This window comes from Thermobia domestica, chromosome 16 (assembly GCF_964235325.1).
Source record: "Thermobia domestica chromosome 16, izTheDome1.hap1.1, whole genome shotgun sequence".
Lineage (NCBI taxonomy): Eukaryota > Metazoa > Arthropoda > Insecta > Zygentoma > Lepismatidae > Thermobia > Thermobia domestica.
In genome coordinates this window covers 23,494,264-23,516,003 of record NC_137469.1, presented here as the reverse complement: position 1 = coordinate 23,516,003, position 21,740 = coordinate 23,494,264, and the positions used below count along the sequence as shown (strand labels likewise).

Genomic DNA, 21,740 nt, shown 5'->3' with positions numbered 1-21,740 from the left:
ACACTGCCTTGAGGAACTCCAGAAGTTACGAGAATAAAGTCAGAAAAGTAAAATGAAACTGAAACTCGTTGTGTCCTATTACTGAGATAGGTTTCTAGAAGACTAAGTAATTTACTATGTATATTGAATCTAAAACTGAGTTTGTATGTAAGAAGATAGTGTGGAAGAAAATCGAAAGCCTTAGACAGGCCCAAATACAAAATGTCGAGTTGACAATTTTCAGAGATGCTGTCCACAGCATCGGACAGAAGAACTGATAAATTAGTAAGACAAGATTTTGACTTGCCCTGTATATGTGTTTAAAAATATTTTCTGTATTATTAAGTTCATCTTTTTTTAAATTAACTTCTTTATTATCTTGTTTTCTTAATCATGAATAACTTCAGTTAAAATCTATTTGGTCCTGGGTTCGATTCCCGGTGGGGGCACTCGGTTGAAAAAGTGTAAAAAGTTTTATCAGGTCAGCCATCCTGAATGGGGTTTTCCTGAGATTTCCTCATTCACACCAGGTGAATGCCGGGGTGGTACCTAATTTATAGACCCCCAGGCCGCTTCCTTCCTTCCCCAATCCTTTCTTCCTTCCCTTTTCTCCGGAGAGTGTGCTCGTCGAGGGACGCCAGGGTTCAAACATGACGGGTTAACATTGCCATAGATGCCAAAAGCAAAGAAATCTAAATTCTAAAATCTATTTGTAAACAGATCTCGAAGAACGCACTCTTGCACAGCATATAACGTTTCTTGAAGCCAATTAACCGCGTTATGCAAGATATTTCTGTATTCTTAAAGATGTGCTTCAATATTTAAAGACAGAAACTGTGTTTCAAGAGCACCATGTTATTGAGCTTAAAGTATTTCCGATTTTTAACGTCCGTTACGCTAATTTAGAGAACTCCATTATCCTGGACCTTATAGATAAAGAAACATTATTTTGTTCTTTGAAACCTGAAACTTCGAGAAAATAAACAATATGTTCATTTGTGTTTTTCGGTAATAGAATGGAAGAAGTTAAAGAAAATTCACGCCAAGTTTTTAAATAAATTTACCTGTTGTATTCATGTGCTAATTTGCGAGTAACGCCTCTTTAACCACACCAAATACGCTACGCAATGGGGTTATTTATACATTATGTGACTAATGCTTACTTATATACTTGTTAACGTGACTTAATGTACTTTCTTTTCAGAAAGAATATTGTTTATGTGTTACTTATTTGACTTCCTTTGTATTTCCAAACACTTTTAACTAAAACCCTTTTCTCTCTGTTATGTTTTTCAGGGTTATTCTTCGAGGAGCTCATTAGGACTTTGCTTTCGGAAGAACTGAAGACTACATTTTTCAACAGGAGATAAAGGGAGTGGTTCCTCTTGCCCTGCAGGACATTAAGAGAAAAATACGTCTTCATTATAATTATTACCGTGTCTACAACCTCCTCCACCAGCATCAAAAAGCGGTGTGGAAGCCCTCTTGAATATTCACGACGATTCAGGGTTCGTGGCGGACGATTGGTCGCTGAAGAAAAAGAGAAAGCCAGTCAGACAACGGGCAAAGAGTTACGAGAGAGAGAGAGAGAGAGAGACTCCGGCAGACATTTCAGCGGACAGTTTCATGCCGAGAGAAAGCCGGGAAGGCCACGATATGGACGTCGAAGAACTTCTTCTTGTGCTGGCAATTGCAGACACTTTAGGTCTGTCGCCAGCAGCGCGTATTATCTGATTCCAACAATCTCTTTTTAGATGTGTCTTGACGGTATTAACAAACCGAGAAACCAAAAAACGGGAAAGTGTTAAAGAAACAGTGATACCATAATTATTATACGAATACAGTGGTCATCAAGTGTGGTTTTCGTGGGTACTTTTCTTGTTCAATACAAAAGTCTTTCTATTTCTTGAATGGTGAATAATACAGTGCAACGAAAGTTGAAAGTGGTTTTTGCATTGTTATTTGTACTAGTTCCTTTGCCACAAAAGACTATCTCGGACCGACCGTGGCGCCTACAACGTTTAGGACGGCCGGCGAAAACGACACTAACGTCGTCGGCGAAGGCGACGGTATCACTTGAGGCCTGAAGTAATGGGGTGGAGATTACTTCTGATCTTCATCTGTTATTGCTTCGTGCCAGGTAAGATATTACAACTCTTCTTCCTAAAGTTTTTCATTTTAATTTTATCATACTGAGAATATCACTGGTTAGGTCAGTGGCGGCTCTTGAGGCACACGAAAGTTTTATTGCTACAAACTACCCTTAAGAAAAGAAAACGTAGCTAAATGTTCTAATTCTTGTGTACAAGAACTAAAACATTAGATAAGTTTCCTTTAGATAAGCTTAAGATCTTAACTTTTACCGGTGTGACTTTCCTCACGAGCCGCCACTTGATTATATTCCCAATAAACTGGCAGTTTGGCCGCAAGTGAACTTTTAGCATTTCTTCTTTGCAACCAGTAGGTTCTGGGTGCAAGACCATTTTGAACGAGGTTTCTTCTCAGCTCTACAAGACGATGGTTCAGTCCAACAAAAGGGCTTCAGTAATCATATTAGTAATGTTAGTAAATAAATAGTTACAGCATTATGTGATTTGATTTTAGTTAAATTAACTAAAGTCAAGGACATCATATTGAGGTTAAGGTTTGCGTCAGGAGTTGGGCGTGACTAATAAACATTCATACGTATATACACATATTGTAATTAATATTATATCTTAAACCCGAAGGTGAAGCTTATTTACTATCTTACAGTATACATTTAGACGTCAAGCCGTCACATATGAGAGCGACAGTGTCCAAATTGGGTCATATTTGTTGCACAGTTAACATTCATGTTTACACTTTTTGAGTAGCAAAGAACAATCCGTTCATGTTGTCCGCCGAATTTATGGTTAAGAAAGGAATGGTTAACCATATATGCCGTTCATGTTGTCCGCCGAATTTATGGTTAAGAAAGGAATGGTTTAGTTATATATGCCTTCCAATAGATACAATTATCATGACGATATTTTAAATTGGTATTCGATAGATTGGGGGCGTTAGTTGTTAATATATTCGTGAAATGTCCCAGGAATATTTCCCTTTGTTTCAAATAAATGTATATTAAATAAATCATTATCAATCCACTACTGAATAAAGGTCTCTCCAGGTGTCCCACAACCATCTACAAGTATATTGGGCAATTTGCTTTTACGTTATTCTGCAGTCCTTTTTGATTTCATCATATTACTTTGCATGAAGAGGTTTCGTATGATGCTTGTCTCTTGGTACCCAGTCGTTGAGAATTGCTTTTAGCGATCCCTTGTGGGTATATGGATAGCGTACGCGCTTTTAGTGTGGGAGATTCAAGTTCGGTTCCCGGCGGGAGTTCTTGTGGCTCGGATCCCATGTTAAACTCTAGCTCCATCTCTCATATATAGCCTTGCCGCTGAATAGGACACTAAACTCAAATCCAGTCTTCGAATTGCTTTATCAATCGAATTTTTTTTCAGTAATGTTCGGCTACAGCTGCTCTTCAAATGCCTTTATTTTCATAATGCACCACCTGGGACTGATGAGGTTTTTTTTATTTATTTATTTATTTATTTACTTTGATTTAGAGTTGGAAATGTTTCTTCTACTTTTCTCGATCTTCAGCTTCCTGTTTTAAGTTCCAGTATTTTCTTCTATTTTTCAAATTATCGGTCAGTTGCAGGGCCGTGCCGTGGGGGAGAGGCGAGCGGGGCGACGACCCCGGGCGCCGAGGTAAGGGGGCGAAAAATTCGAAAGAAAAAAGATAGGAAAATTGCTTGGAATATATGTATGGGGGCGCCGCCGTATACTCTCGCCCCGGGCGCTGATTTTCCACTGCACGGCCCTGGTCAGTTGTATTCTTCTTCTCCCTACTCTTCTCTTTCCACTCATCTTCCCTTCTATGGTGGTGTGAAGAAGAGAATTTCTTTGCAAGATGTGTTCAATCCTGCGAAGAATGCTGGCTAAAACCGTCCTCTTCTCTCCTATCCGTTTTAAAACATCTTCGGTTGTTACTGTCTCTGTTCATTTTATCTTCTCTATCATCCTCCAATACCACATTTCGAAGCTCTCTAAATATTTCTTCTCTAACTTTCGTAATGTTATATATATATATATATATATATATATATATATATATATATATATATATATATATATATATATATATATATATATATATATAAAAACAGGTGTTCTTAAATTTATCGCTAAAGCAGACTCCCTGCCAGAGGTGTAATTTGGGGAATCACGGAGGCACTTTCCCCTTCTTGAGTTTGAAAAACACATGCTTTTTAATAAATTGTATACTAATGCACTAATAAAAAAAACTATGGGTCTTATGTCTGTGGACAATCTTGCCCCCACCCCACCCCACTTCCCCGGCAAAATATGAAATGACGTTTCTGCTCTCTGCTCATTAGAAAACTGTTTTGCAAGAACAATATAGTGGATGCAGATCCTACAATTTCTTAGGGGAAAAAATCATCTTTCACAATAACCCCAAGCGAAAATTTTCTTATTGTGTTTCCAAAAATATTACAACACAAAAAATACATTGCACTTTATGTAAGGCTGCAAGAAAAACTGAATACAAACATAACAAGATATAATGCATTATACTAGACTTAATAATACGCAATCTGACATCGGAAAACAAATACTACAATCAACACAGTTGTGAGAAGCAACTTTTATTCCACCCTGTATATAAAACAAATACAGCAAATCAAGGAAAATAAACGGCGGTTCACTTTAAATTAAAGGTTATCAAACAAACCGCAAGTTTGGTATCATTTTATGTACTTGAAGAACAAAAATGAACTATACCTTGTGATAATTGAGTTCAAGAATTTCTATTTGAGTTTTATAGTGGGGTGGGGTGACACTGAACAATTTCGTGGTAATTTATCTTATAAGCAAACGGTTTGCGACGAATGGAAGAAACTTTACATGGAATCGAAACCCCAATATGTTGTTCAACACTCGGTGCAAGAAATGCGCGATATCTGGTATAGAATGGATGCTACGTGCGTGGAAATGAACACGTGTGTTGTGTTCAGAGTCACCCACGATCGGGAGGTGAAACTGAACAAAGGAGGGGTGACACTGAACATTAAAAAAGGCACTAAAATATGCAGAAATACTAAACGTACTGTATATATTTTAGGGAAGAATAATCTGCATGTGTGATCTGTCCAATAAAAACAAAGGAAGAGATTTACTAAAGTCAAAACAGTGTATTAAAACTCCTTGGAGAACGTAGACCCCGTAGAACTGACATGTGCTCACGCACTGGTTCTGCATCGTCCACAGATTCAAAGTACATTGTAACCAGTGCTCACACAGACTATGCGGTACCAACGGCTACATCTTGAACATTGGATCCAGTTACCTATTGCAGATAACCCAGGACAGAGAAATGAAAGCGCTTGCAGCATTACATCACGTAATTAACGAAACACTTTCTTCTTTCTCGGCTCATGTCACAAACACTGCGAACAACCTTTGTCTGCCACAACACGCTTTGGTTTATTGTTGAAAGAAAGGTCAGTCTCTTCCACGTTGTAGATGTATTCCGGAGAGTTGACCAAGCCAGTGCCTTACGGTTTGATGCAGGAGATCAAAATATTATGTGACAACTTCCTTGCTGAAACCATTTGCTCTTGTAAGAGATAGCTGTTTCAGCGTTCGTAATAATAATTCAGGGTTTCGTTTGAGAAACAATCGAAGCCAATCTTTTCCCGCCGATCAAGTCTCCCTGTCGAAAAGATGTTTCCGAGCAGTCTTTTCAGAGTAGTCAAATGTGGCTTTTCGTACATTTTGCGATGTTATAGGGAAAGCTTTCCGTGCCACCTTGAGCAACAAGTTTGCCATTTCGTCTTCCTCTTCTTTCCCAAACACCGACTGACCTCCTTGTGACCTCCTACTGACAGATTTCAACCGCAAGTGTAACGTGCCTTTGCTTATCTCGTATTTCTCGGCAACCTGCCAGAGGGACAGTTTTTTTTAATTTCCTCTAAGGCTTGCGCCATTGTTTGCTCATTCCACCGTTCGTATTTTGTGCCATTCTTTACTCTCTTGTAGTCTCTGGGCAGCTGTAATGAAACATGAAACTCTGATAAGGCACTGTATACAAATTGTACAGTAAAAACATCATAACAGCAATACAAAGCTGTGTTCAGTGTCACCCCATCAAATCTGTTCAGAGTAGCCCCACAACGCAGGTTCTCAGTTAAGTGTTCGTAATTTTTCACAGATGGCAGCACCAGTCACCATGTAGCAGTCAGGCATGACTAAATCCCCGCCAAACTTCCATGCATCAACAACGTGGTTCTGTGCTGTCTCTAATAGAAATTACACACTATATACACAAGGTCTCAAACTACAGTATGGCTATTTTATTACTTGATCCTTACATTTGTGTTTGTCTCTTTTGCTTTCCTCTCCAAAACAAACGTGAGTTCCTCATGTCGCACGAATTTTTAGTTCACCACATAAACGTCTTCCAATTCCACCACTTTCTACCAAACTCAAGGTGGCGGTTTTTAGAAACAAATGACAAACGTTAATATGTTCAGAGTCGCCCGCCGTTCAGAGTCCCCCCACCCCACTCTAAAAAAAGCCATGAAAAGAATTTTAGAAATGTGCGAAGTAAAAATCTTCTTCATATGTCTAATTCTAGTGACAAGAACATCGCCAGCCTAGGCACACTTCAAAAAGGATTTAAGCCATGAAAAGAATTTTAGAAATGTGCGAAGTAAAAATCTTCTTCATATGTCTAATTCTAGTGACAAGAACATTGCCAGCCTAGGCACACTTCAAAAAAGATTTAAGCCATGAAAAGAATTTTAGAAATGTGCGAAGTAAAAATCTTCTTCATATGTCTAGTTCTAGTGACAAGAACATTGCCAGCCTAGGCACACTTCAAAAAGGATTTAAGCCATGAAAAGAATTTTAGAAATGTGCGAAGTAAAAATCATCTTCATATGTCTAATTCTAGTGACAAGAACATCGCCAGCCTAGGCACACTTCAAAAAGGATTTAAGCCACGAAAAGAATTTTAGAAATGTGCGAAGTAAAAATCTTCTTCATATGTCTAATTCTAGTGACAAGAACATCGCCAGCCTAGGCACACTTCAAAAAGGATTTAAACCATAAAAAGAATTTTAGAATTGTGCAAAGTAAAAATCTTCTTCATATGTCTAATTTTAGTGACAAGAACATCGCCAGCCTAGGCACACTCAAAAAGGATTTAAACCATAAAAAGAATTTTAGAAATGTGCAAAGTAAAAATCTTCTTCATATGTCTAATTCTAGTGACAAGAAGATTTTTACTTCGCACATTTCTAAAATTCTTTTTATAGCTTAAATCCTTTTTGAAGTGTGCCTAGGCTGACAATGAAGACGATGTTCTTGGAAAGTACTTCCTAGTGATGAAATTTGTTTCTTGCTGTGACTATTAGCCTTTTACTTACATTATTTCAAATCTCACAAGTATTTGATTTCACGAACCAGGCAAATAAGTAGCAAATAGTTATTTATTTATTTATTTATTTATTTATTTTTTGTGTGTGTGTGCCTCACAAACCGGGAATTTGTGAACCTTGAAGCAGCAGTAAAGGTTTCCAGAACCATTTCTAAATTTGTGGAATTCCTTCGTTGAAAACCTTTTCTGCTTAATTTTATATTTGTACATTTGAGGATTTTATAACAACGACATGTGTATTTATATAATAATAATTTCTTCTTTTTATATATATATAGGCCTATTTGGGCTAGTGCTGATTTTAAGCTCTTCTAGCCCGGTACCGTTGTAGTCATTAAATGTGAAGTGATGTAAGTAACTGTTTATGTTGTTTTAAATGGCTACACTGCACCTTTTTGATTGGATCTACAGACCGCTATGAGAACAACTAGTGAGAAATGTTAAACTGAGAAACGTATTTGGTAATATGTTATCATCCATGTTACGACTTTATTTTTAATTTTAAGGGAAAGTATGCATATTTGAAAAAAAAAATCATTACTAGCATACTGTATACCATGACACGAGTATTGCATTATTGCATATTATTAGCATATTCAAATAACATTCTGATTAGAAACAATCTTCTTATATGCAGAGTGAGAACATATTCTTTCTTTGGTGATTAAATAATATTTGCTTGTCATTAGTGTATAAAGATTCTAGTTCGATTCCTAGCAGCTGATTCTGAAATCCATTGTGAAAGTTGAAAAATTATACAGGGTGTTTCATAATAGTAACTGCAATATTTTTGGAACAAAATATAGAAAATCTACTTATCCATTGGGGCTGTTGAAATTGGGGCCTCGGTGGTTCGCTTAATCTCTGGTGCAAGGGGTTTCTTGTTCGATTTTATGCTATGTGAGTTAGCATTAGAGTTTTTCTATGGGGTTTCCCCTTTTCTTCCACATCATCATATCACTAATTATATCATAGTCCGATATCTCAATGGCAGAGTGTTTCCATCTCTGAAGATCTCTTAAGGTTGGTAGTGAGTACAATTTCTATTCGTTAAGTTACAATGCACTAAAAAATAATAAGTCAAATCCACATCTCTTACATAAATAAAGTCAAAATTTATGTTAGTTCTCTTAAGTATGGTCTACAACCGTCACAGAAAGTGAGGTACGAAAACATCAGAAAGAAAAGAGTACTATGTTTGTACCACAGGACACATATCATGGGTCCTCGGGGGCATCCAAAAAATTAAATTGCACGGTATGTAATTTGGTACATCATTGCAAAGATAATGAGAAATCAAACCATTTTTGTAGGAAACAATCTGTCGTGGGGGCAGCAGTTACGAAGTTGCCACTATTGAACTCTGAAGCCTCACAATTAAATGGTCGTCACCAGTAAATTCTGAATTCTTTTACAGTCGGATAAAACTCAGAATTAAATGGTTGTCATCAGTGAATTCTGAATTCTTTCATGGTCAAATAAAACTCAGAATTAAATAGTTATCACTAGTGAATTCTGAATTTCTTCACAGTCAGATGAAACTCACAATTAAATGGTTGTCATTAGTGAATTCTAAATTCTTTCATAGTCAGATAAAACTCACAGTTAAACAGTTGTCATCAGTGAATTCTGAATTCTTTCATAGTCAGATAAAACTCACAATTAACTGGTTGTCACCAGTAACTTCTGAATTCTTTTACAGTCAGATAAAACTCAGAATTAAATGATTGTCGTCAGTGAATTCTGAATTCTTTCATAGTCAGATAAAACTCACAGTTAAATAGTTATCACTGGTGAATTTCTTCGCAGTCAGATAAAACTCAGAGTTAAATGGCTGTTACCAGTGAATTCTTTCACATTCATATAAAGCTCATAGTTAAATGGTTGTCCTCAGTGAATTCTGAATTCTTGGACAGTCAGATAAAAATCACAGTTAAATAGTTGTTATCAGTGAATTCTGAATTCTCTCACAGTCAGGCAAAACACACAGTTCAATGGCTATCACCAGTGAATTCTTTCACATTCAAATAAAACTCACAATTAAAAAGCTGTTACCGATGGATTCTTTCACAGTCAGATAAAACTTACAGTGAAATAGCTGTTACCAGTGAATTCTAAATTCTTGCACAGTCTGATAAAACTCATTGTTAAATGCTTATTACCAGTGAATTCTGAATTCTTTCGTAGTCAGAAAAACTCACTACGATATAGTAGTGGTCATTTGGTAAATAGTATCCCACAAAAAAAAAAAAAAAAAAAAAACTTCTTGCTACAAAAGTTGTTTGTTATTCCGTGGTACTTTCAACGGAAAAGTGAAATGAAACTTGTAGTTTTACGTCCCACGATTATCTTATGTAGGCTAAAGGAGACGGTGATGATGAGAAATGAATAAAATGGTGGAATGAAGGAAATGGGAAAATCGTAAAAAAACGCACGCACGCAGTGTTTTCTTTCAAAGAAGTATGAAATTACATAATTTAAAAGCTTTTATACTATTCACACTCGATTACCATAAGCTACAAATACTGTATGTTCCTACTTCTACATTCTAGTGAGCATTAGAATTCTGTAATGTTAGTACGTACGTATACAGTTAAAGTGATTATCGAGTTCGTTAATCCGTTACATCTTCACGACTAGCGGTGAATTTAACGGTAGCTATCATAAAATCTATAACATCCCTTATCTTCTATGCAACCTGCACAATAGCAAAGAAATGTTGGTTGCCTATAATGCAAGGATAAGTAGCTTTTCTAATTGCAATTATCTCGGTTGAGTTCGTTAATTAAGTCAATCCGTTAACATCTTCACGGATAATGGTGGCTACTCATTTCCCGTTTTAAATCTATAATATACCCTTAGCTTCTATGCAACCTGCACAGTAACAAGGAAATATTGGTTGCCTATAATACAAGGATAAGAAGCTTTTCTAACTGCAATTATCTCGGTTGAGTTCGTTAATTAAGTCAATCCGTTAACATCTTCACGGATAATGGTGGCTACTCATTTCCCGTTTTAAATCTATAATATACCCTTAGCTTCTATGCAACCTGCACAGTAACAAGGAAATATTGGTTGCCTATAATACAAGGATAAGAAGCTTTTCTAATTGCAATTATCTCGGTTGAGTTCGTTAATTAAGTCAATCCGTTAACATCTTCACGGATAATGGTGGCTACTCATTTCCCGTTTTAAATCTATAATATACCCTTAGCTTCTATGCAACCTGCACAGTAACAAGGAAATATTGGTTGCCTATAATACAAGGATAAGAAGCTTTTCTAATTGCAATTATCTCGGTTGAGTTCGTTAATTAAGTCAATCCGTTAACATCTTCACGGATAATGGTGGCTACTCATTTCCCGTTTTAAATCTATAATATACCCTTAGCTTCTATGCAACCTGCACAGTAACAAGGAAATATTGGTTGCCTATAATACAAGGATAAGAAGCTTTTCTAATTGCAATTATCTCGGTTGAGTTCGTTAATTAAGTCAATCCGTTAACATCTTCACGGATAATGGTGGCTACTCATTTCCCGTTTTAAATCTATAATATACCCTTAGCTTCTATGCAACCTGCACAGTAACAAGGAAATATTGGTTGCCTATAATACAAGGATAAGAAGCTTTTCTAATTGCAATTATCTCGGTTGAGTTCGTTAATTAAGTCAATCCGTTAACATCTTCACGGATAATGGTGGCTACTCATTTTCCGTTTTAAATCTATAATATACCCTTAGCTTCTATGCAACCTGCACAGTAACAAGGAAATATTGGTTGCCTATAATACAAGGATAAGAAGCTTTTCTAATTGCAATTATCTCGGTTGAGTTCGTTAATTAAGTCAATCCGTTAACATCTTCACGGATAACAGTGGCTACTCATTTTCCGTTTTAAATCTATAATATACCCTTAGCTTCTATGCAACCTGCGCAGTAACAAAGAAATGTTGGCTGCCTATAATACAAGGATAAGAAGCTTTTCTAATTGCAATTATCTCAGTCGAGTTCGTTAATGTAGTCAGTTCGTTAATATCTTCAAGAGTAACAGTCGTTATCCATATCGCATACATATAATCGCGTGATTCCTTTTACTGTCTTCAGTAGAATTTATTGACCTTCAGGGCTTTCAAAGCTCTTAGCATTTTAAAATACAAAATTTGGAAATTTTGAATGGTCCATTGTGAAAATATTTTCAACCGCTGGAATTTTCTCTCCTGGTCTTCCTTTTTTCGAACTTAGAAGTTGCCTATTTATAACACTTTCAAGTTTTTTTTATATATTATTAAAATGTAAATTTGAAAATTTTTATTGTCTGGTACCGTTGAAATTTTGAGGTACCGTTGTGAAAAATAAGCAATTATCTCTGTCGGCTTTGCACTATCTAAGGCTGAAATCTGAATGTGCCTATCTGAATCCTTTTACAAGTTATGTGGGAATTTTTGGTGGTCTGAAGAGATTCACTCTGAACAAGTTTTTTACCCTTCGCACCCGTCTCAACCAAGGGGTATCTGAATCTAAAATCAGAATTTGAATACCGTCGAGTCTGTAAGTTTCCAGACAAATGATTTGACATGACAAATGTATAACCGCATTATGTCATTTCATTAAAATTAAGCCCGTGCTAGAAATCTGTGTCAATTCACAAAATTCACAAGAGACTGTCCAGGCTGTCGGTCGCAAGATTTGCCTATTCCGGTTCGAATCAGTTTCAATGCATAAGTGTTAAGTGTGGTCCTTTCATGATTCATTTTACATAGTTTTGTTTAACCAAACTGGGAGAGTCGTAGGTCGTAAAGCTACAAAATTACTGTGTAATCCTTCTCTTGTGTGCACTCACATTACCGAAATTCTGGGAGGGTGCGGAAGACCAGGGGCACAACTACGCGGAGGTTCACCAGGTCTGGACAATTCGGTTCTAATTTTTGTTTTCTGAGACTATAGGTGATAATACTTAACAGTTACTTATTGTCTTTTTAGGTGCAGAATAACACTGGTTCAATAATATAAAGACGTATTGTGTTGTAAATATTGGACATTTCCCCTCCCCCTCAAACTTTAGACCCCTCCCAAGAAAAATTTCTGGCTGTCTGGGGAGGACTGATAAAAGATATTTCTTTTTCATCCTTAAATGTTAGTTTAATATCAATAAATATGAAATTTCTGTATCGCTTCCTAGGCTTAAAGGTGTTAAATGCCCCTTCAACTATTCTTACTATGCCATTGATAGGCAGAACAAGTAGTTTCCATGAGAAAGAATTGTTTGGTAGTAGGATTGCCAGATTTTTTCGAGTAAAAAAAAAAAGAAAAAAAGAAAGAAAGAAAAGAAAGAAAGAAAGATTTTTTTTTTACCAATAAGTACAACGCGCTACAAAAGCGTAAAACTTACGATAAGACCTATAGCAAGCCAAGTTGTTAGACCGAGAATATTGGTTAATTGGTTCAGGGGTGCCTAAAGACGAGTTTTTGGGGCTTACTTTGCACTTATGAGATTGTTTGACTTGGGGGTATAATTTTTCATTGAAAATAGTACAAACTGTAATTATACGTTAATGATGCTTTTAAGAATACTAATTGTGAAGAACTTAACATGAATTTCAACACTAAATGAAATCCTACCAGGAATCGAACCTAGGTCTCCCGTATCCTAACGATATAGGCACAAGGGAACTCTCAGGGGCAGTGGTAGAGCTTCCACCTCTGATATACTGGATCCCTGCTTCGATCCCTACGCGCGCCAAGTGGACTTTGTGGTGGACAAACAGCGTGTGCGTGGGTTTTCTCGGAGTTCTCCCGCTTTATTCATTCCACTATTACCTTCATTTCTCATCATCACCGTCTCCTTTAGCCTAGCTGGTATAAACGTGGGATGTAAAACCAAAAGATTTCATTTACGAAGGAGCTCTCCGAAAACGTGAAAGATGTCAGAAGAGCATCTTATAGCATGTTATAGTTTGGAACCATTCTAGAGATGTTGTTTGCTGGTCTGAAAAGATTACTGGCTGAGCACTTGCAAAGGCTCTGTTTCTGCGGTTTAAACCTTCAGCATAAAGATATAGTTTTTTTTTCTTTCTTTTTTTTTCTAAGTCACAAATTGTTTCCACAAACTTGCCGGTATATGTTCTACATACAGTCTAACGCTACAAAAATTATCACCAACAGATATCACCCGCAGACAAAAACGTTTAACGAAATTATTGCATGACGAAGGCGCCCAAAATGAAAGAGGCATATTTCTACTTTATCCTAAATACAGGGTAGACATACAAATATATATATATATATATATATATATATATATATATATATATGTGTGTGTGTGTGTGTGTGTGTGTCTACATATATGCACATATACATACAGGTGTAAACCTGAAGGTGTCGGCAATCTTTCTCCTTATTATGCGTATGTTTGAAGTCAACGCACGTTCCAACCGGAGTGTCACACTTTCTACGAGAAGACGATCCGTCCGCTGAATACCTAATAATTCTGAATACACCTACGTTCAAACTATCCAGGCTGGGGTTAATTTTAGAAGTGACTTTTTTTTTTGATCAGCTATTTCCTCTGAAAATACATTTCTCTCTGCCTTTCATTTACAAATCATTTCCGGACGCTTTTTTATTTTATTATTCACATTAATTGAAGTATTTAAGACTGGAATATGTACCGAATGGGTACATTCGGGTAATATTTTGCGTTCTTTCTTGTACACATTTTCACATGAAATTCGTCTCAGTTCAAAGTCTTGCGCAAAGTTCGAACATCTCATATAGGCATCTTAGGGAAGTATCTCCACCCTTTTTTTTCTATTCTAGTCCAAACATCTAATTAAAAAACGCTGAATTAAGTATTTAATTAATTTAAATGAAGGATCCAAACATCAAATTTCATTTCTCCAACAATAAGAGATTGCGAGATACGGATGTCTTATTATAATAATTGCAGCCCCGCGTTTCTTCCTTTCCACCTCTTTTCTTCGCTCCTAATGTTAATGTTAAATGTTAAAATACCTCCTAGAAAGGGTTAAAACACCTTCTAAAAAGTGTTAAAACACATCCTAAAAAGTGTTAAAACACCTCCTAAAAGTGTTAAAACACCTCCTAAAAAGTATTAAAACACCTTCTAAAAAGTGTTAAAACACTTCCCAAAAAGTGTTAAAACACTTCCCAAACAGTGTTAAAACACCTTCTAAAAAGTGTTAAAACACCTAAAAAGTGTTAAAAACTTCCCAAAAAGTGTTAAAACACCTTCTAAAAAGTATTAAAACACCTTCTAAAAAGTGTTAAAACGCCTCCCAAAAAGTGATAAAACACCTCCTAAAAAGTGTTGAAACACCTATGATTTTAAGTAAACAAATCCAAATATCAAATTTCATTTCTCTTACGTTGTCAGGTTTCTCCCTGTGGGGGCCGCGACCCTTACGGAGGTCGCGAGAGGGTTTTATAAGGACGCGAAGATAAGCGGAAGAGATAAGTATAATTAGAATCTAATACCGGAAATTATTTTTAAATATTATTTTGAATTCTGTTCTGATAGACATTTTATTATTATTTTTATACATACTGTTAAGAACAAAATAAAATAAAATAGTCTACTAAACATTTTCAACAACTGCAGAGTTGTTTAAAAGTCAATTTAAATGAAAGAGGTGCGATATGAAACTAATGAGAACTGCATATTGAAATACCAGAAAAATAAAATAAATGTAACAAAACCTGCATATTGAAATACAATTAAAATTGAAAGCTAATTAGATAGCAAGGTGTGATTTCACCAGTGCAGCAATGTCCGGCTCAATCTTCGTGACGCATATTATAATGTACTTTAAAATACTTAATAACTTTTTAAAAAATAATTTTCCAAGTTTTAAAAATCAAAATTAGAAATCACTTTATTTTTTTATCACATGACTCAAAATTAAGGAAGTTATGAAGTTTTAATTTTTTTTTTAAAACGGCCTCCATTTTGAAACGGTACGACGGATTGGATTCGATATTTGTAATATGAATGAACTCACCAAATTTCGTTTTAATCCCTTCGCTTTTAGGTAACTTACTGTATCCACTACATACAAGAAATGGATTCTACTGTTATAGAAATAGATGGATATCATGAGATCTCCGCAATAGGTATATTAAAAATCTCATACGATTTTATTACAAACCAGAAATTATAAGAGGGTCGATGGCAAGAGGATGTGATAAAATGGGGGTTGTTATAGGAATTAGGTTGAGAACCACCGGACTAAGGGATTTCGAGATATGGCCATGCTTTTATAACTAACTAATTAAACCTACCTCTATGGTCTATGGAACCCAGAATTCAATGCCGCGTTCACAATAGCCCTCCAATTGGCTTCTGTCCTTAGCCAATGGGACTCAGTTTCTACTTTGTATTCATATTTCTGCGGGATGGTCGTTTTTTGATTAAATTTCCAGTTAAAACTTTGAAAGTGTTCCCACTTTCTTTCATTCTGGCTACATAACCTGCCCACCTGAGCCTCCTGAACATACTATAACAATAATTGCAATTCTATTATAATAATTGTAATCTAATCTCTTTTCCCTGCACACATCATTTTCTTCCCTTTTAGGCCAAACAAAAAAAAAAACCGCCAAAACACATGTTTTGTTGTTTTAATGAGAAGCCCAAATAACAAATTTTATGTTTCTAGCCTTAAAATATTCCGAGGTACAAGCATTTTGATACAATAATTGTCACACCTATCCCCCTTCCTCGGCGAATATTCAAAAATCATTCCCTAGTGGTATCTTACGTCACAAATCATATGTGGTGTGCAAATTTGAAGTTTCTATTTTAAGCGATTTGGCCTGGCTGTTGATGAGTCAGTAGGGTTCTCAAGTATGGTTTGACTCATTCCGAAACTTCACGATAAGACTTGGGAGACCCGGGTTCGATTCCCGGCGGGAGCTCATGTAGTTCGGATTCCACGTTAATCAGTAGGTCCATGTCTCATATAGCCTCGCTGCTGAACGGGACGTTAAACTCAAAATCAACTCAACTCACGATAAGACTGTGTATGGTCATTTAACTGAGGGCGACTTGCGAGTCAACGAACTGAGTTAGCAGACAGTTTAAAAGAAAAAAGCGTATATTGCAATCCTAACTATACATAAAACTAAATGAACTGACTGACAAAATTAAGGGGGTACTTCCGGTTGACGTGGAAAGTTGAAATTTGTCATGATTTGTAGCTTTTCGGAACTAACCCACAGGAAAATTGCCACAAGTGAATAGTTTTAAGTTTTAAGCGGGACTAAAGGGAATGAAGAAATTCTCCATGTTATTAAAATAGACTTTTTTTATGTACGGTGTATAATGTGATACTTTAGGTACTTGGAATTGGAATAAAAACTTGAAATTCGGTATATTTGTACGTTTTAGTTAGCGTTAACTAAGTAAATCACCAAAAATAAAAATTTCCAAACGTAGAGTGGTTTTATGGAAAACTGAAAAATCTTCCCTATATTATTTATATGGGACATCTTCTACACCCCAAAATGTTAAGCACTTCCGGCAGGACTAGAACAATAAAATTTGGCATGATTACAGCCTTCCCGCACTAATCCACAGAGAAATTACCAAAAGTGAATATTTTTTTGGTTTTAAAGGGTCTAAAGGGGAGTGAAAAAATTCAAATGTTATTTAAATGAGCGTTTGCTTAGGATACAAAACCTTGTCTTTTAAATACTTGAAATAGGAAAAGAAATTCCGTAGAATTGTGGGTTTAAGAAAGAGGAGGCCGCAGACGGAGAACACGCCTGGGTTTAGGGGCGGAGCCCCCAGCTAGCAGAAGGCTAGTTTAAATTATAAAGTTAAATTTCTCAACACTACATAATTACTGTAGTTTTATTGATATTGATAATTTTTTATCTCCCAGCTCCAGGGGCAGATCCAGGACGGACTTCTGGGGGGTTTGTAATACTGCTACTTAGAACTACTTTTAAGAGCTCCAAACTCTGGGATGGGTTTTATTTTTATATAAAATAAAAAAAAGTTTCCTCTTCAGGGCGTGATCGCCCCAATCGCTCCGCCCCTGGATCCGCCCCTGCTCAGCTCTGTGATTTCCATTTTTACAGCATAACTATGTAACTTTTATGAAAAATTATATTTCGCAAAAGTATCATTTTCATAATCACAAACACATAATTACTTTTGATTATGCCAGGTTAACTTGTAATAAATATATTCAGGGTCGTGCTTACTGCGATAGAAGTCATTAACAAAATATTGGTTCTGGTAAAAAAAAAAAAAAAAAAAAAAAAAGAATTTTGTTTCGAATGTCTTTTTTTTAAAAAAGATGTTCAGTGCAAAGAAGAAAAGTAACTCCATAAACATACAACGAAAAGATAGAAACACCCAAGAGCAAGGGCGCCCATCTGGGAGGAAAGGTGGGGCGCTTGCCCCCTAGAGGAAATTATACTTCAGAATATCGAAAAACCCAATAGAATTTTTACATTAGTTACAGCAAAATTTGAAACTATATTTGAAACGTCGCTTATACTTGTCCCCCCTTGGAAACCACAGCATGGGCGCCCTTGCCCAAGGGCGCCGATCCTGGGGGGCCAGGAGGGCCGAGCCCTCCAAAGCTCATGTGGGCCCTCTCATTGTATTTGTGAATATACAATATTTGGCATAATTTGAATGCAATTTGTCTTAAAATCCTTATATATATGCCGTCTGCATCTGAATGCCCCCCCCCCAAATTTACAGAGAAATCGGCGTTCATGGGAACCCCATTGTTTTCTTGCTTACAAACTACTGCTGCTGGGAAGATCAATCGTCATCTCAGTTGAATCTTCGGTATTTTTCCCGATACTTGCGATTGTGATAAACACTGTGATTGATATTGTTGGAAACCTGTATTGTACTTATTTATTTATTTATTTATTTTATAGAGACGGAAGTTCAAATTTCGGAATTAAGTTATAACCATCCCGATGATCAAAAAGTTCGTCCGGGACAAGACGTAGAATTTATGATTAATCCTACCCAAACCGGAACAGATGGGATCTCTAGTCATTCAGGACTTCTTTTGTAGAAAGAAATAAACGATAATTTGACAACAGATGCCAGGATGTATACCCTGTATTTCCAATGTATTTCTTACGGAGCAACTTTAATAACAAATATTCAGTAAAATCTTTAACAAATAATTAAATAAAAATTAAGAAAAATTGGTGTTGAAATTTTGCCTTTATAATTAATTAAGCCCAATAGTGTAGTTAGAAAGGGGAATAAACGCGCCCAAACCCTTTACTGAAGCCTAGGAGATAAACCAAATATTTTTAACTTGTTAATAATCAATTTTAGCAGATAAAAAAATTAAATAATAAACATAAATACATTTTTACAGACCGTCCTCGAGTTCAGTAAAGTATTTATTACTATTACGTGAATCTGCTACTAACATGTATGAAAGAAATCGAATAAAAACTGTTTAATAATACTGCTATGCAGAAACTCAATTACATAATATGCTTTATAAATAGAGTACAGAAACATATTCTTACAACGCTGATGGCAGTCATATAAGAGGGAATTTACTTCGGGAGGGATCCAAAGCTTTTGGGAGGTCGAAATTCAATATGAAAATAAATTATATTAAAATTTATAAATTCACCCCTAAAATTACACTAAATTTACAGAAAAGAAGAGATTTCGAAGGTGGTATGTCCAGACACCTAGGACGCACTCCAAGCGATCGTCCTTGCGCGATGCTAAAAAAGCTAATAATAACAGTTCAACAATAATTAATTACCTAATTAGTTCGTATCTCTTTACTAGATGACTCTTAAATAGAATTTAGAAATTTAATACTACTTCTTACTTCAGATGTACATATTTTATTTTACATCGTAAAATTTCTTACGTAAGTACAGAGAGCTGGAAAAGACGCATGGTTAGGAAAGAATTGTTAGTATGATTATGTAGGGGAAAATGGGACAACCTCGAAAAAAAATTATGGTCATATTGTCTACCTCGAGCCCTAGAGTTGCCCAAGAGAGCTCTTCCAATACAAACAGATACTCTTTCCGAGACGAGACATCACCACTTTCACAAAATATTTCCAAAACAAGACAGATCTCTTCGAATAGAAACAGGTATACTTCCCGATACGATACCTAAGTTTCAAGATACCTTTTTCGAGACGAGACAAAGTTTTACAAACAGAAGCCGATTTAATTTCCAAGACGTGATTGTTTTTCGACACCTTTTTCAGACGAGATAGATATCTTCGAATACAAACAGGTGTACTTTACGATATGATCTATCACTCTCGAGATACCCTTTTCGAGCCGAGACAAAGTTCTTCAAATAAAAACAAGTATACTTTCCGATACGATACATTTCTTTCACTATGCCTTTTCGGGACGAGACAGATCTTTTCGAATAGAAATCAGTATGCTTTCCGAGACGAGGGGGAGACATCACTTTCACGAAAACTTTTCGAGACAAAACAACCTTAGTTATTGTATCTTAGCTACTCTTAACAAATTAACATGCTTTGAGATCCACTCACAAATAGTACGCAAAATGAAGAAAGGCGGTGAGTTCAGTTTATAAGACCATTGCTTTAAATGAGTTCATAAGAAAATTGCGAATTGCAAACGAGTAACAAGAGACTGGCGTTTTTTTTTTTCTAAAAAAGAAAAAAGAAAACCTTATTTGTTTTCGTGATAATTTCAAGGTCAACAATGCTTCTTTCACTCATTTTGAAACTCTGAATTTTTTTTTAAAAAAATGAAAAAAGAAAAAATACAGACCATCACATAAATGAAAGGGAAGAACGAATATATTTAAAAAAAAAAAAAAACATTATTAACATACTTTTGGTTCGCTAATTGAGTTGCAGAGTGCTTTTTTTTCTTTTAATTAAACCAAAATTGTAATAAGAGAAATGTCATAGAAATACCTACAGAAAAAAAAGAGATGAAAAATTGTATGTTTATATGCAATTGTCATAGTCTCATCTTCTCTTTTTTCTTTTCTTAAGATGCACTTTTCATGAGCGAAAATAAAAAGTAATATGACGGAAAAGGGGGTCACCTAGATCGCAATAGTCTTTTTTTTCATCTTGTATCTTCAATTACCATGCTTCCCTCTTTTTTTTTCTTAATTTTGCTAGTAGCCATCTTATTATAATAAAAATATTGTTTACTCCCACGCTACTTTTCTTTTTAAGTTGACAACTGTTTCTTAAAAATATCATGATGCCACAGTCCTATATATATTTCAGGGTGATGATGACAGAGTTAACCAGTTGAGAATGCTTCAAGAGCATTGTCAGAAAGAAACTTACTAAGAATGGAGAGCTGGAGCGGGAAGGATAACTGATTGTTCTTACATGGAAAAGTAAATCTTTTTATCCGTATCTTCTTCTCTTTCTCGCAAAAATTGTTAAAATATCATCTCTCTATGACTTACGGTTCCCGAGATATGGCTCCTTAAAATCTCCCGAAATTCGAACTTTTTTCGCCAATATCTGAAGAACAGTGGCCAGTGGGCCAATGGCTACTGGTTACTATTGGTACCAAATGTTCACCATCCTCTTAGATATTGATCAATGCCAATATCATCTCTCTTTAGCTTATGGTTCCCAAGATATGGCTCCTTAAATCTCCCGAAATTGGACATTTTTTTGGTCAATATATCGAGAACGGTAAGAGTGACGCGGAAAAATTCCATTACTTCATCAGATAGTTTTTGATGCGCTATCGAGTGGAGGGCTCAAAACTGAAAAAAAAAATCGTCAATAACAGACAGATAGACACACAGACATATTTAAATAGAAAATTCAGTAACGAACTTTCTAAGTTAGTTGAAAATTGTAACGCCTTTAAGACTTCCTGCAGCTTATAGTCGGACCTTCTCCCAAGTTTATTAAATATTCTTAAATTGAATTCGTCGAGCTGTCCTGGGTTCGATTTCCGGCGCAGACACTGGGTCGATAAGGTGTAAAAATCTTCAGACCTGCCATGCCGAATGAGGTTTTTCGTAGGTTTTGTTCATTCATATCCGACAAGTGCCGGGATGCTACCTAACGTACGGCTCGTTTCTTCTTTACCCATTTCTTTCATTCTTTCCCACTTCCCCGCCTGGTGTAATCGCCCAGGGATGTCATCCCTTATTAGGGATGCACGCGAGACGAGACGAGACGAGACTTTTCCATAGAGGGCCGGGGATAAACTTTGACGAGAGGGGATTTCCCCGCCATTCCCCAACATTAATCGCTA

At 36.0% G+C, this 21,740-nt stretch overlaps 1 protein-coding gene across 1 annotated transcript in view; it reads left to right on the top strand.

Moving 5' to 3' along the window:
• Positions 1–1,279: 1,279 nt before the first annotated feature.
• LOC145672945 (uncharacterized) overlaps positions 1,280–21,740 on the top strand; it is a 96,191-nt gene continuing 75,730 nt past the window's right edge. The window contains exon 1 of the mRNA XM_081742193.1: positions 1,280–2,119. Coding sequence (XP_081598319.1) covers positions 2,071–2,119 — 49 coding nt within the window. The 5' untranslated portion in view covers positions 1,280–2,070. The remainder of the gene's footprint in view (positions 2,120–21,740) is intronic.